This window comes from Anguilla anguilla, chromosome 1 (assembly GCF_013347855.1).
Source record: "Anguilla anguilla isolate fAngAng1 chromosome 1, fAngAng1.pri, whole genome shotgun sequence".
Lineage (NCBI taxonomy): Eukaryota > Metazoa > Chordata > Actinopteri > Anguilliformes > Anguillidae > Anguilla > Anguilla anguilla.
In genome coordinates this window covers 66959504-66976088 of record NC_049201.1, presented here as the reverse complement: position 1 = coordinate 66976088, position 16585 = coordinate 66959504, and the positions used below count along the sequence as shown (strand labels likewise).

At 49.1% G+C, this 16585-nt stretch overlaps 1 protein-coding gene across 6 annotated transcripts in view; it reads left to right on the top strand.

The window, feature by feature from the left end:
- mef2d (myocyte enhancer factor 2d) overlaps positions 1 to 16585 on the top strand; it is a 63725-nt gene that overhangs the window by 30901 nt on the left and 16239 nt on the right. For all 6 annotated transcript variants that reach the window (XM_035379570.1, XM_035379552.1, XM_035379542.1 and 3 more), the window contains exons 2-4: positions 265 to 585; positions 3383 to 3586; positions 9537 to 9674. In XM_035379570.1, coding sequence (XP_035235461.1) covers positions 532 to 585; positions 3383 to 3586; positions 9537 to 9674 — 396 coding nt within the window. In that variant the 5' untranslated portion in view covers positions 265 to 531. The remainder of the gene's footprint in view (positions 1 to 264; positions 586 to 3382; positions 3587 to 9536; positions 9675 to 16585) is intronic.

Here is a 16585-nt window from a genome sequence, read left to right as displayed (position 1 = left end):
TGTGTCACCGCTGCACTTCCTGTGCTCGGTTGTTACGAAGTGCATTAGGGTTGTTTCAAATAAAATATCATTGATTTAATGTTCCTTTGCCGATCGATGTCTCATCAGTTTTGATCAGTGTCTTTGTTCAGGACAATTCCATAGGGATGGAAAAGTTGCTTTCCAATACATCCGCATTTCCTCATAACAAGTGAAAGCGATGAAAGATTGCTACACATATGGACATTGATTAAACAAATACATTACCCTGCCTTTTCTTTCCAGGAGTGACACGCACCGAACGCCTGCAGTTGATTGGGGGAGAGGATCCCGAGGCGGGACACCTGGATGACCGGCCCCGTTTCCAGGACGATGAACTGAAGGCCCCTCCTCCAGGCCCTGCGTTTCTGCATTTCTTTACCCTCCAGGCCCGGCTGCCGCAGTCTCCAGACCAGCGCCCAGTGACCAGCGCCACAGCCCCTCCCCTCCAGACGGCCACGCCCACCTTCCGCCCGCTGACTGCCCCGCCTCTCCCACCGCCACACCGGAACCATGGGGAGAAAAAAGATCCAGATACAGAGAATCACAGATGAGAGGAACAGACAGGTGAGTCTTCTGCGCGCTTTTCTACAGGAGCTCTGTCCTTTCTGTCAGTGGGTAGCAGAAGCAGGATAAGCCAAAATAAGAAGCAAATGATGTAGAGTCCTTGTAAAAGGCATGCTTTAACACAGCAGTTGTTCAGATGAACGGGGTGAGATACGTCCCCCAAGCATGGCAGTTCCATGAGAATCGGCCCCGACACCAGTTATGTTATAGGCCTGCTTTTTGGGTAGCGGAGCTAACTTCTAATGCCAGAATTAATGTTAGTGGCTTGCCACTGTTCGAAGGAGTCTTCCTGGGCCATGTTACTCCATCTGACATTTGTAAGGGGGTGTAGGTGCTGCTTGCTGACACAACGAACAACCATGAAGAAAAGGAAAAAAACTTTTTTTAAAAACACAAGCAGCAGCAGCACAAATCCTCTTAAGATGAGAAGCTGAGGATGTTCTCCCTGTTCCCCTGGCTCCTGAATTCGTAGCAGAGTACGCACTCCTCCTGTGCGCCCCGTCCTGTTTCTGTTCCCCCCATGTTCAACGAGCTGCACTAGAGCTGCTCCTGAAAACAAACGGAATGACAAAATCCCACGGAAGTGTATGAAATGAACATTTTCCACCTCGATCAAGGATGACTTCATCAGCGAGCGGCGTTGACAGCCGCGAGAAAAGTTGATCAGATGAGTGAATCTGCGGGGAGACAGGTGGCGGAAGGTGGGGAACGGAACGAAAGGCGTCTCCGGGGGTGTCTGCGCCGATATGAAGACGGTCGTCTTTTGAAACATGACCCGACAGGACTTCAATTCGCCGCTCTGCCCGTATTCAGGGCTGCGTCAGCTTAGGGCCTGGAGTTAGCTTAGCATCAGACCCGTAGCGCAGCGGGGGCCCGTTAGTGTCTGCCCTTTGGAGGACGTGCCCGGCTGTGCAGCACAATCCCGCTGCGAATCTCGCCTCTCCACATCCGGGGCATTCCCGTGCCAGTCAGAGGAGACCAGTAAAGATCAGATTGACTAGACTCATCTGTGCTGTCTCAATTGCCAAAATGATGTGGATTGTTGTCATTGTAGTTCTTATTAATTGCTATAGGTAGCAGGAGCAGTAGTAATATCACTAATATTGTAGTTTTTCACAGAACCTCCATTCCTCCCTTTGGAGTTTCTGCCGGTCATTTGTAATGCATTGTCCCGGTGCCACACGCACGCCAGGCACAAAGGCTTTAGTCCTGCTCAGAGATGGCTTAACGAGGACTGATCCCAGAACAGGGGGAGACCAGGCTGAGCAGTAAATGCCGTTAAGCAATGGGTTCTCCTCTCATCGCCACGGTTACCCAGGCTCATGAGGTGAAAGCCCCTGTGCTCCTCAGGAGGAGGCTGGGCTTTGGCGACGTGTTTAAGCACCAGAGTCTCACAATCCTTATGTTAGCATCAAAGCTCTTCTTAGCGCCGACATCCATGTGTAGGGAAGCCACAGTGCCGCTCTAACTGTTGATACTTCACAGTTTATTATTACCCGCTGTCACATTTGCTGTCATTGGCCGGATTATTCATCAGGAGCATTGTCAGAGGAAGTGTTTATTTTATACATAGAGCCCTGCAATCGAAAATGTAATATTTCTGACAGTTATGTATGAATCCGTTCTATCAACTCCATTCATTTTGTCGTTTGCCATCATTTTTCATTTCCTCTGAGATTGCTGCACACTTGCCCTGCTTTCCTGTGTGTGTGTGTGTGTGGGAGGGGGGGGTGGTCTAGAAGGCGGTTGCCCATGGAAACGACCCCGAAATAATTTGATTTGTGGCGGCAGGGAGCGGAGAGTGTGAGAGAGACATGGAGGAGAAGAGAGGGGGAGCGAGAGAGGGAGAGGAAGAGAGCAGAGAGAGAGGGAGGGAGGGAGGGAGGGAGGGAGGGCGAGCGAGCGAGCGAGCTGTCTCCTGCTCCAGAGAGCTGCATCTGTGTGACACGACGAGCGCTGAAGCAATTAGTGCCAGAGCAGAGCGATGGAGGGGGAGACCGGAGGTCTCGCATGTCACACAGCCGAAGAATCCCGCGCTCTTTCTCTCCGTCTCATCCCGCGCTCTTTCTCTCCGTCTCATCCCGCGCTCTTTCTCTCCGTCTCATCCCGCGCTCTTTCTCTCCGTCTCATCCCGCGCTCTTTCTCTCCGTCTCATCCCGCGCTCTTTCTCTCCGTCTCATCCGCGCTCTTTCTCTCCGGCTCATCCCGCGCTCTTTCTCTCTGGCTCCCTGCGTCAGGCCCCCCTTTTACACGCGTCTCCTCTCTGAAACGCACCGTGCACGAAAAGGCAAAACTCCCATTTTATGTTCCCCTCCAGAAAATCTGCCTTGCCCCCCTTTGATCTGTGTGAGATTCTGTGCTCAGGTGAGCGTAGTGCACTTCCCCCGCTGTATTAGTGCGAGTGCCGTCTCAGTCATTGACTTGTGTGAGGTGACTTTCTCCTTGTTTTTCCTCAGTTGATTGTGCCGGCTCGTGTGTGGTATTTGTCCAGCTTTCTGTTCTTTGACCTTATCGTTCTTTCTTCCGCCTTCTCCCTTTCATCTCCCTCGCCTCTCTGTCCTGCACTTTCCTGTCTCTCCTTCCCTTCCTGTTATTCTCCTCTGCTCAACCCCCATATCTTATTCCCTGTTTTTCTTGTGCGCTTCCCCACTTCTCTCTCTCACCGCTCTCACAACCTCTTCTCTTTCACCCTCACCCTTTCATTCACCCTTTCGGTTCCACGCCCCCCCTATTTTAATCATTCCACTGAATTATATGCCTCTCCCCCCCCCCCCCCCCACCCCCCACGCCTCTGTAGGTGACCTTCACCAAGCGCAAGTTCGGCCTGATGAAGAAGGCGTACGAGCTGAGCGTGCTCTGCGACTGCGAGATCGCCCTCATCATCTTCAACCACTCCAACAAGCTGTTCCAGTACGCCAGCACCGACATGGACAAGGTGCTGCTCAAGTACACCGAGTACAACGAGCCGCACGAGAGCCGGACCAACGCCGACATCATCGAGGTACGTCTTAAAGGGCCGGCGGCGGTGGCTCGGGCCCCAGCGGGAGGGAGGGAGGGAGGGAGGGAGGCGTAGGGCGGCTTTTGGGAGCCCCTCTTCCCCGGCTGCTGGTTTTGTGGTTACCGTGTACACACGAGCGCCGGCCTGCTTTAGGAGTTTTGCTTTGCGGTGGTGCGTTTTTGCGTGGGGTGTTTTGGGTTACCGGCTGCTGGTTTTGTGGTTACCGTGTACACACGGGCGCCGGCCTGTTTTAGGAGTTCTGCTTTGCGGTGGTGTGTTTTTGCGTGGGGTGTTTTGCCTCTGCGGGCTGACGGAGCCCTGGTGGGTTCCATACGTCCACGGGCCGCGCTGTCTCGGAGGCAGCGTGTGATTAAACGGGCGAAGCGTCTGATTCCGTGCCTCCGTCGGCGCGGCCGTGATGGGATCCTGCTGTAACGGTGTATCTGGAGCGGCGTCTTCAGCGCGGCTCTGGCCCCTGATTCAACACTTTGGGGCTCCTGTGGGGGGTGTGAGCAGTGTGGCCCTGCTACTGGGGCCAGATGGGTGCTGCTGACCCACGGGGGCTGGGATAGCTGCCCCTGCCTGTGATCATTCTGCATATGAGCATCCCCCCCCCCCCCCCAAAGCCAGGACAGGCATTTCCCTTCTGGTTTGGGGAGATTAGAGACTTACCAGTCCCCTCCTGCGATTGGACGGGCGCCTGTAGGACAGTGGGATGGAAACAGTAGGGACAGCTGGACCTGCTGCCACCTTGCTGGCCCAGCCCTCCACTGAGACCTGCTACAGCACAGTAACACTCTCCACTGAGACTTTCTACAGCATAGTAATGCTGTCCACTGAGACTTTCTACAGCATAGTAATGCTCTCCACTGAGACTTTTTACAGCACAGTAACACCCTCCACTGAGACTTTCTACAGCACAGTAACACCCTCCACTGAAACTTTCTACAGCATAGTAATGCTCTCCACTGAGACTTTCTACAGCATAGTAATGCTGTCCACTGAGACTTTCTACAGCATAGTAATGCTCTCCACTGAGACTTTCTACAGCATAGTAATGCTCTCCACTGAGACTTTCTACAGCATAGTAATGCTCTCCACTGAGACTTTCTACAGCACAGTAACACCCTCCACTGAGACTTTCTACAGCATAGTAATGCTCTCCACTGAGACTTTCTACAGCATAGTAATGCTCTCCACTGAGACTTTCTACAGCATAGTAATGCTCTCCACTGAGACTTTCTACAGCATAGTAATGCTCTCCACTGAGACTTTCTACAGCACAGTAACACCCTCCACTGAGACTTTCTACAGCATAGTAATGCTCTCCACTGAGACTTTCTACAGCACAGAAATGCTTTCCACTGAGACTTTCTACAGCACAGTAACACCCTCCACTGAGACTTTCTACAGCATAGTAATGCTCTCCACTGAGACTTTCTACAGCATAGTAATGCTCTCCACTGAGACCTGCTACAGCACAGTAACACCCTCCACTGAGACTTTCTACTGCACAGTAACACCCTCCACTGAGACTTGCTACAGCAGAGTAATGCTCTCCACTGAGACTTGCTACAGCAGAGTAATGCTCTCCACTGACACCTGCTGCAACATAGCCATACTTTCAGCTGGTACCGTGTGCAACATAATAATACTGTTCACTGGTTTCTTCCACACAGTAATGCTATTCTTCAGTATCATCTACAGTAAGGGATAATCATTCCTGGTACCTTCTGTTACACAGTAATGTTCAACCAGTATTTTTTGCAACCTGGTAATTTTATTGAGAATATGTTCTTGCCATTTCGACCCACCCAGTTATACGATTTCACAAAAGTTCTTTTTCAACTCATTTTGTAACTCGCTCTCTAAAAGAGTGAATGCAAGTGCTCTCTGGTTATCCATTGTTTAAAAAAACAAATGAAAAATTAAACTTTCCAGTAGAATTAGTTTGCTAATTGCGTTAACGATGCTAACAAAGTACGCCAAGTGATTGGAGCAGAGTGCGATTGCCTAGCAACAGCAGAAAAAACTCCTCCGTTGCTTTTTACTGGGTAGGCTTCATAAAATCAAGACTGCTAGTGCGCCTAGTGTTTTCAAACCTACGAAGCGCATCCGGTGTGATCACAGCCATGAAAGGGTTAAAAGGTGTAAGATCACAAACAGGTGATTAGAATAGTTTAAACTGAACATTCTAATGCTGATGTCACAGTCGCTACTGATAAATGAAACCAACGGAGTTCTAGAACACTGAATAGGAATTTTGCAAAAACATTCCAGAAGAATCAGTCCTGTGCAGGAGTCTGAAATTGCACGTGAGCGCACGCACCGGACCAGCAGGCGCAGAAGCGCAGCTCTGGTGTGGGGATGAGAGAGCTCGCGATGGCGAGAGACCAGCAGCTCTTTTTTTCCCCCTGTGCGGAAGCGGGCGGGGAGAGCGCAGGCCGGAGCTGCAGATGGCTCCTGAGTGGACGCGCTGGCTGGCGGTGCGCAGGGGCGTGGGGCCGCGTGGGGCCGCTCCGGGCCGCTCCGGGCTGCATCAGCGCAAGCCCGAGCGGGTGGGAGCGCGAGCGCGGGGCTCATGCAGTATTCAGGGACGCCGCGGATGGCTCCGGGCCCGGCCCAGCCGCGCTCCGCGCAGGGACTTCCCCTCAGATCGGGTCCAGGGTTAGGGAGGCTGGCCTGGCCCCGGCCTGATGGGGTCTGACACGCTCTTTCAGAGGCAGCGCTCCCCCAGAGAGCCTCTCTGAGAAGCCGACTGGCGAAATCGCCGTGTTTCACAGGGAGGGAGCAGAAAAAGATGTTCACATGCATGCACACAAAATTCATGGCTTTGCTGTGCTGCCAGCTGATGGGTTTGTCCAAGCAAGTGCCTCCTCCACCCCCATCCCCCCCCTCCCACATACACACACACACACACACACACACACATGCACACACCGATCCACCCAACCCCCCCTTCACACACACACACACACACACACACACACACCGAACCACCCAATCCCCCCTCCACACACACACACACACACACATGCTCTCTCCCTGTGTTACTTCTGCACGTGCTGAGAGAGCAGGCAGCCTGCTTCTCCTGCCAGAATGTGTTAATCCGCTCGACTGCAGATCCCAATCATGAGAGAGAGGGAGGGAGGGAGGGAGGGAGGGGGAGTGTGAGAGCAAGCGAGAGAGAGAGAGGGAGAGGGAAGGGAGATGGATGGGGAAAGAGAGGGAAAGAAGAAGGGATGCCCTTTTCTTAAGCAGCCTTGGGGGGGGGGGAGCTTAAGTGCTTTGTCATAGCCCGGATGCGCTCGGGTGTCACGCTTGAGTGGCATCGCTGGGCAGGCCGGGTGCGTTACAGCGTCCCGACCAATCAGGCCTCAGTAGCGGCTGCGCCCTGGCAGCGGAGGGCCCCGTGGGGATGCAGCTCCACGCGGGACACCGAGGTCTCCTGAGGAGAGGAGCCCCCTTCGGAGAACCCCTGGCGATGCTCCCGGGGTGCCGAGGCCGTTGGCCGACGTCACGTTCGTTACTCACGCCCCGCGAAGAGCCGTCGGGCCCCGGGGGCGGGCTGAGACAGGAGGGGGTCCTCTGCGCGCAGGGCACAGCGCCCGGGTCGCCCACACTTCCTGCGGGACCTCGCAAACCGGCCCGATCGTCTGCTTCAGAATCAGACCTGGCCGTCCCGCCTGTTAGGTAATACGATATTGATTGAGAACAGAGGAAGGCCATTCTATGGGATGCAGCTTAATGCGCGACCTTGATCTCCCACAATGCACACGCGTACATGAGTTTTGAAGGTTATGAGACGTTACATGCGCTCCGCGTGTGTTTGGTGCTGGTGGAGAGCTGATAATCTGCTCTGCTGGGCAAGGCTGGAGAGGCTTGTCTTCCAGGCTGTTGGAGGATGGAGGAAGGCCATTAGAGGCATGTGTAAGTCATGCAGGGCTTGCTGTGGGGCCGGTGAAGGGCTGTTGAGGGGCTTGTGGGGAAGGAGCTGTGGCTGCTGTGCGTTCAGCCGATCCCGTGCTCCGTCGTCGCCCTGGTGCTCCATCGCTCGGCGGTGTGCGTAAGCAGCGGCCCTGGCGCCGTTCTCCCAGGATGCCCTGGGGCCACCGCGCACAGCAAGTGGGACGCGACACCACATTCTGCTCCCGCGTTCAGTGGAGCCTCGCTGGTCCTGCACACATGGCTCATCGCAACTCAACGCTTACTGCGCTACAGACAGAGGGAGAAAGTGGGGCAGGGAGAGAGAGATGAAAAAAGAAGGTTTGAGAAAGAGAGAGGAAGGAGGGAGAGAGGCATGAGAGGGAGGGATGGAGATGCGGCGGGCGTGGGAGGGGAAGAGCGAGCGAGCGAGCGAGTGTGCGGGAGGGAGGGAGGGAGGGAGGGAGGAGGGGTGGGTCTGGATGGAGAACAGAGCCAGCCAGTCACAATCTGTGCTGTTCTGCAGGGGAATCTTACCCTGGCAACACAATAGAGCCTGCGCTTGCAAGGGCTGGCCCGCGGGAGAGAGGTGCGCCGAGCCAGCTGCACATACGCGGCTCACTGAAAGCCAGCCTGACCGACAGCTGCCTGCGATTGAGCCAACATGGCCGCCCCGGATCACACATCTCACCAGCGCAGAGCTTATGAAGAATAAAGGCTCTTAGATGTGTGCATATCCCCTTCATGGCAGAGAATGTAATGCTGTTAACACCTTTGTCCTTTAGACCGACGCCTGCGGGCTAGGGACATGGGGACTCACGACTTTGAGACACAGGGCCGAGCGCTGATGTTTTTACTGTGTGCTGGTGTCATTTTCTACCACCAGCTCAAGTCTGTAACCTTAACCGGAACATTTGACCTCAGAGGAAGTGCATGAGATGGCTTCGGTGGTCCTCCTGTGCTATTCCTTCTGATGAGCGCTCATCTATTTATAGTGAAAGGAAGTGACACGTTCTCCTGGATGGAGTCTGGCTTACTGTTTGATTAGGTTCCCACCAGCAGAGCTAATTATTGGTAACACCTGACTCCCCAGTTCCTCTGAAAACGAGACGGGAACGCTATGTAACCTCCAAAAAAATCCCTTAGCTCAGCTTTGAGAAGCTGCGTAACACCTTCGGAGAGAGTCCTCTGTGTTGCACACGTCTCTTTCCCGATGCGTGTGCTTGTACATGTGCGTGTGCGTTTTGTATGGCTGACAGCTTTGGCCCCTCTTCAGGTGAAGTGTTGCTGGTACCAGACCTGCCGGGGAAAGTAGATTTAGATGTTACTTTTTGGTATTTGCAGCTCGTAGCTGTTATTTATAGTGTGGCTGCTAGTGTGAAAGAGGGCAGCTACGTAACCACATCTCCTGATTGAAAGTGTTTGAACGAGGCAAGGGGTGTCACAGAAATGGTTGTTTTTGTTGTTGTTGCTGCAGAAAAGAGGAGAGAGGGGGAATGAACAGCTTCGGTAGGCTGCACTGGGTTTGTACAGACCGGGTAGAGCTGCGCAGTACCAGTGGAGCTGAGCTGTAGCATTGGAGAGATGGAATCCAGCCCATACTCTTCAGTGCCTAAGCCCAGTGTGTCTCCTGCTCTGGGCCTGGCATAGATGGAAGAGGAGGCTATCAATGCCTCTTCATTGCCAACACATTTTTCTGGGCTGTAAATACGGATTTTCTTTTGGAGAACATGGTCTTGTGCTTAATGGGCAATGTAATCGCCTTGTGTATCAGTTAAGCGAATGGCGGCATTTTCACCACACTTTGCCACAGACTCTTAAGGCTTTGGCCATGGTGCTTTGCTGGTTTGAGGAAGAGCGGTGAATTTTGTAGTTGGAGTTATCTGAGGGACTCTCGGCTGGGTAGCTGGGGATGGTGAACAGGTGCTGAAAATCTGCTAGAAAGCCAGCAGCTGTTCTGTAAACCTGTTCTACCCCTCTCCTTCCTCCTCCTCTTCCTCCCTCCTCCTGCTCTTCAAAAACTGTTCAGACGTTGCGAAAGAAAGGCTTTAATGGCTGCAACAGTCCAGAGCCTGACGGGGAGGACTCTATCGACCAAAGTCCCCTGAGCGAGGACAAGTACCGCAAGACCAACGATGACCTGGACATCCTCTTCAAAAGATACGGAGTGAGTACCTGCTGCCCTGTTCCTCTCCTCCTCTAACCTCCCCTCTCTTTCTCTTTGTCTCTGTCTCTCTCTCTCTCTCTCTCTCTTTCTCTTTCTCTCTGTCTCTCGTTTTCCTGACTCGAAGGCTCTGAACAAGAAAGAGCACCGGGACTCAGAGAGCCCTGACCCTGAGGAGTCCTTCTCCCTCACCCCCCGCACCGAGGAGAAATACAAAAAAATTGACGAGGAGTTTGATAAAATGATGCAGAGCTATAGGCTGTCAGTGAGTACAGGAACGGCCTCCGTAGGGCCCGGACGGCAACTCACAGAGCACTACCCCCCTCCCCCCCCGACCCCACAAACCGCACCCCCCCCCCACCCCCCTCTATCCTCCACGTCTCCCTCCGCTGGGTCGCCTCCGAGCGTGCGATTGGGCGAGGGGGGGTGGGGTCCGGAGGCTCTTAAAGGCACGGGAATCTCAGCGAAGGGAAAGCCGCGCGAGAGCGCTGTTCGTCTCCGTCCGCCGGGTCTGGGCGATTTTTCGCACCGCGTCCGAATTGGTGTCCCTTCCTCGTCAAATTCCTTTCCTTTTCCTCCCTCTCTCTCCTGTGCCTTTAAAGTCTCTGTCAGACTCCGAGTCTGTTGCCATCCCAGTGGGCATGCCGGCCAGTCCTTCCCCGGTGTTAGCCCACGGTCCTCACGTTGGGGGGGGGGGGGGGGCGGTGCTAGAGAAATGCCTGGCTGTGCATGTGATGGGACCTGGGGTTAGCGGTGGCGTCACAACACCCAGAGCAGCGCATGTGATTGGCTTTCTGCTTTAGCAAGGTGTTACACAGGCTCCGCCCATTTGCTTAATTTACTAGTGAAACGTTTTCATAGTTGCGCTGGTTTAAATAGGATAGATCAAATGCTAATGAACATCATAAGTAGTCGACAGTAAGAGCACTGGAATAATTTGGAATTAGGCTAATATATGTCTTTCGCTACATTAAGCACAGCTCCTACCCAAACATTGAGACTCCTGTGTATTTACAGGGGAAAAAATTATCAGCAAATAATTTTTTTTTTTTTTTTACATCTATTTAGGTAAACAACCTCAAGCATTAAAAACAGCTTGATATTTCCTTATAATATGAATTTCAGTTATTGCTTTACGCCTACACACCCACGCAAGCAGTTGAAAGCTGCAGACAGTGTACAGTACACTTTACCATGACAACCGTAACAAATAAAACTTGAAACGCCATTTGCACCCGTGTAACTCAGTTCCTGTTAATCGCACTGCGGTTGCCTCCTGTCAGGCAGAAGGCATTCTTTGGCTGAGATCAGACTGAACAGCTAGGACAGGGGATACGTTTGTTTACAACAGGGGATCAGTGTGTTTGGAACAGAGGGTCAGTGTGTTCAGAACAGGGGATCAGTGTGTTTAGGACAGGGGATAAGTATGTTTGGCACAGGGATCAGTGTGTTTGAAACGAGGGATCAGTGTGTTTGAAACAGGGGATCAGTGTGTTTGGAACAGGGGTTAAGTGTGTTTAGGACAGGGGATCAGTGTTTTTAGAACTGAGGGTCAGTGTTTTTAGAATAGGGTATCAATGTGTTTGGAACAGAGGGTCAGTGTTTTTATAATAGGGGATCAGTGTGTTTTGAACAGAGGGTCAGTGTTTTTAGAATTGGAGATCAGTGTTTTTAGAATAGGGGATCAGTGTGTTTGGAACAGGGGACAGTCTGGACTGGAGAGCAGCTCTGAGGTTCTCACACGCCCCCTCCCCCACCTTGCCCAGCACACCTCTCCCAGGCGAGAGAAAGCTACAGCATACAGCACCAATCTTTCAGGCAGAATTATAATCCCAACATGGCACCCACAGGCTGGGATATGCTAGACTAATCCTGCTTGTTCTCCAATCTCTTTAAGTGTGTTTGGCTGGGCAGGCAGATTCCTCAGCAAGGGAGTTTGGAAAACAGAAAGTGTGAAACCAGTGAATTTTTAAATGCATCAAACTATCCCCTTTGCTGCCGAAATATTTGTTTGTGTCAGTCTTTATTTATCCTTGTCCTTGGTTGAGTGGTTCTGACATTAGCTGACTTGCATTATGATTTTAATGAAAGCAGCCCCAAACCTTTTTTTAAATAGATTATTAATATCTGGCAGACATGGTCTGCACGATTATGAGAGAAATTAATTCAAGAAACTATCCTCTTTATACGTCAGTACCCATGTAGTCGTGCAGTAGTATTGAGGCCAGCTCTGTTGCTATGAACATTCTAAATGACCTTGAAAGACCTTCAAAGACCTTTTTATTTTTCTTGCTGAGCCAGCACTAGACGTGGTCCAGTAGCGAACGGAACAAAACGTTCCTGAAGTTAGCGGGGAACTTTCAGGGACTCTGGGACAGATGGAGGGAGCAAAAGTAGGCCATGGCTTTAATGCGGGCTGATGCCCTGGCATTGAGGAAAACCTCCAGAGGAGAGTTCAGCGGGGGAAAACGGGTTAGTGCCGTCGCTGGCCGGTTACTGAGGGGCGGGGCTTAACTCCTGACAGCTGGATGTGATTCAGGATTGGCTGAATCAGAAAAACACAGGGGTAGACCCAGGAAGAATGAACAGGGTCCGGGCAATCAGCAATTCTGTTCAAGTATGTCCTGTTCCATTTATATGTTGATTCATGGAAGACATTCATTTTAGGACATGTTGAATGTAATGATTTTGAAGTCATGGTTTGGGCACCGTTTATCAAATATCAAAACAAGTATCGTGTAGAAAAAATGTAAAAGAGTATTGTAGCGCACTGTTAACAGGCTTGCATGTAATCACGTTTTCATTAGTTCATATTCTGGTGAATACAGAAGACCAGATGCCTGCTAGCAATTTGCTCAATAGAGATAAAAATATGATTATAGAGAATATAATGAGAGGCAGTAGAGCATTAACTCATACTTCCTGGTTTTCGTTCCAGTGTGATCACTGTCACAACATCAAACCACTTAATCTGTGTCCCTGATCTTGTTTCACGTGGCCGTCCTTCCACCTAAGCACTTAACCATGTAATTGAATCCATTATAATCTCTGTTTAACTCACTGCGGCCACCCACTCTTCTGAGCCCAGAGAATGACAGGAATTTAATGCGTTTAACTGGAAATAAATTGGTAGAAAAGTATTCTTCTGAGGCACGGTCAGTATACCTTACTGCTTTCTTGCCGCTTCGCTTTTATACGTTTATTACAGTTACCGTTTTATTGTGCTACGCAGTGCTTTTATGGAAAGGTAATAAAGCATTGTACAAGGTAATCATTGTTTTTGTTTAGAAGCTGCATTCACATTAACAAGCCCCAAATGGCCTTGCCAAGGTCCCAACGTTCATGTCAGTGTATAATTTTACAGACTAAAAAGTTCATTATTGCAGTATATAAATAAAGGCTATCTGAAGGTAATTATTGATTGTGTGTGTCAGTACTTATCTGCAGTTAGACTAACCATATTGCAGTTTTATTACGATCAAATTCCAATTAAAATTTTCCCTTGGAACTGAAAGATCAAGTACTCCGTGAATGAAATCATTATTTTTTTTTTGTACACCTTCCATTTCTATTGGAGAGCAGTTTGGGACCCTTGTGATGGCATCTTTAGAGCTCAAACTAGGTGGCAAATGATTTCTGAAATAGAAATAAAAAAAGTCTGGTTGAGATATTTCTGAAGGCAGTGTTTATGACTGGCATTCGGAGAAAAACCGACTCCTCAGACTCATTGTTATGTCACTCCCTGCAATATCACTCTGTATCTGTATGCAAAATGCTTGATTTGATTTTAAAAGCTTTATAAGATTTAGGGAAGTACTCTTGAGATTCAAGTGAAATTGAATACATGTTCAGTTTTACATTACACAACAATTGTATGCTGTTGATGAGTGGTGTAAGGTGGCAAATATGTCATAAAGCTTTCAAATTTGATACTGTATATATACAGTATAAACTGTATGGAAAGGCCCATTTTTTCATTTAAATAAGTATCTGTCTTCAAAACCTGAAACCCAAGTCCCTCCGAAATCCCAGTTTAATTTTGCGCAGCAGTGACCAGCGTTTATGATTGGCACTCGGACGTAAACGCCGAATGTCATGTGACTCGTGGTCATAGATACAGCTGTTGGTAGTAGGAAAGCTGCAGGCTCCAAGGATCAAGTTCCACCATTTTACTATGACGTGCTGTATGCTACAGTTTCCCAGCCGGGTCCTCACTGACACTAACCCGCCCTGCCCGGCCCGTGTGCGGTGATGTAACACAGTGCTGTGGCCGCCAGCATGCCTGTGTGTGGGTCACCCGTGCGCGCACACGCATCCGCAGGTCTCCATTAGGGCTTCACTGCCAGAAAATGTCAGTGATATGCTAACGTACGACACCAAAGCCGTTGCGCGCTGTCTTTCACAAACGCTGCAGTCAGACAATGCATTCATTTCCTGCAGGACTGACGGTACATACGAGGGGCTTTACTCCCAATTCACTGTTCAGTAGGAGGCTCAGCTGAACTCATCTAATTTGAGCTCAGTCAGAACAAGTGGCAGCATCAGGCCTTATCGAGTAGGCTTGTGCACTACCACACAGCACGCACCGTACAAGTTAAAACATGACACCCAACATATGACAATGAGTCCTTTCTACCAAACCACAAACAGCAGAGCATCTTGCGCTTGAGTTGCAATGGATGAGCTTTCGTGTGGGTAAACCACAAACTTACATCACAGTTTTATCACTCTTTCTGGACTGCAGGTAATGGGTCTAATTACTCATTTAGGGCTCATGCTGGGAGAAGTAGCCATGTCTGTAATGAACACTCAATTTGTTGGTATGTTATTTAAAGTTGGAGCCAGATGCTGGGTTTTTTTTCCCTTGGAAACTTCTCCTCAGTAGCCATTCTGGTTCTCAACCTGGACCTTTGCCTTTGTGAGGGTGAGCTCCAGTTTTGTACGTCTCCATCCAGGCTGAGTTTTTGTCTTCTTTGATTACCCTAGAACCAGTGTGATGAGCAGTACCACAGTTAAGGAACAGCGAGTGTAGTTGTGTTCCCACACACAGTTAAGTGGGCTTATCTTCAGTGTCAAATGCAGATTACTTGATGGCTTATGGCTTTTAATAGGTTGTTGATACCATCTGTAATGTTCTCAAGGCATTGTAAAGGGGTGTATAGTCCTTATGTGTAATGGCCTGCATGCTCATTGTTGAACTGCCATCTTGCCCTGGCCCCTTCTGGTCTGATTTATTAACTGTACAAAAAAAGAAGAGAAAATCCAATCAGCTCAGAGATAGGGAAGACGAGATTCTGGGAGAGACAAAGGGTAACATTGCAACTCATTTAAACTGGGTTCCATTCAGGACACATGGGGCCATGTCTGTCCCACATTTTAAATATAGGGGCCCTGTTTTTGCCGACAAACAGGGGAAAGTGGGTTGCTGTAAGAAGGCTGTATTCCAAGTTCCCCGGTGGATTGGCCCTTAATGTAAAACCAAGCTTTGTGAGTCAGACACAACTGTGCTGATTCAGACCTGTTGAATATTCATAATGTTAAAGCATTGGCCTCTTGTAAACCTCTTATAGCACTTAGTTGCAAATTAATGTGCATTCTGTTGTGTGCTATTATGCCATTAATTTAATTCGGACTCCCATCCTTAAGACACCAACTTCACACTTCACTTTGTAAAAATTAGAAAATGATAAAAGGAGCCCTCAATTATTGTTTCAGTAGTTTACATTTTTGTTTTTATGTTGCCTAAACAAAAAAAATGTAATTGTCAAATCATCTTAGTCATGCAGTATGCATAACAAAGACTTCACTTCATCTGTCAGACCACAAAGAACAAGAGTTTTGCATTCATTATATGTTTTTTTATAATGCGCACATTTTCAAAACAGTATATTTTCCAATTGTGACAGGTTTAATTCTTAAAAGGTTTTTGGAGCATAGGGAATCACTTTACGATTTAGCTCCTGTTCGCAGTTCATATGAGTCTTTTTCAGTCAGAGCTTCACATCCCTTCTGAAGCTCACCAAAATGCATTCTAAACTTGGACTGGAGTTGGTCATATTCTAGAGTATGTGCTGATTCCTCACAGCTATGAGCATCTTTGTCCCAGAGTAAAATGTTGGCCATGTTACATTCTGACCACAGTGGCTTTATGAGCCAGCCGTACTAAACAAACTGGCAACAGGTAATGACAGAGGATCTTTTAATTAAGTAGTTAGTGTCCTAATACCCATTTGCGGAAAGTCTTTAGCGATTTCCCTGTAAAATAATTTTACCTAAACACCAAACTATTTAAAAAAATTTATGAAATCAGAAGATGGAACACTGGGACACCAAATCAGACAAACCTCAAATAAACCCAAACAATTTGGAAAGAAGTTGAAGAAAATCAAGGTGATATCATATGTATGGTTGTGCGGTTTATGTCTGGAGTTGCACATGAGACTAGAGTGAGTGACAGGACTATACCCGAGGCGGGAAAATGAGTGATAATGTTGGGAAATATGCCTCTCAGGTACCTACCCGATTAATAGTGTCCAAGTCCTTTTTTGATCCAAAATGGTGCTTTTTTCTTTCCTTCACTTTTACTGTTTCACCCTACACTCTTCAAAGGTTATTGTTGTTCATGTGTAAACTTTGTGATTCATATGTGCTTATGAATGTAAATGTTCTCATTATACATTATTAACTTGATGACATAGCTTTTAGCTTGGGAAGTTGCTTCAGTTAAATAACATTTTGGCCATTGAGTTACATAACAATGTAACAATTGAATTTTACCAATAATGATTTGTTTGTGATCTCTAACAATGAACTTCTGTCGGTGTGGTATAATTAGATCAATATTGCATGTGATCTGCCAACAGTAAGTAAATGCACTCTTGTGTGTATGTGCCTGTGCATCTCTGTAAGAGTCT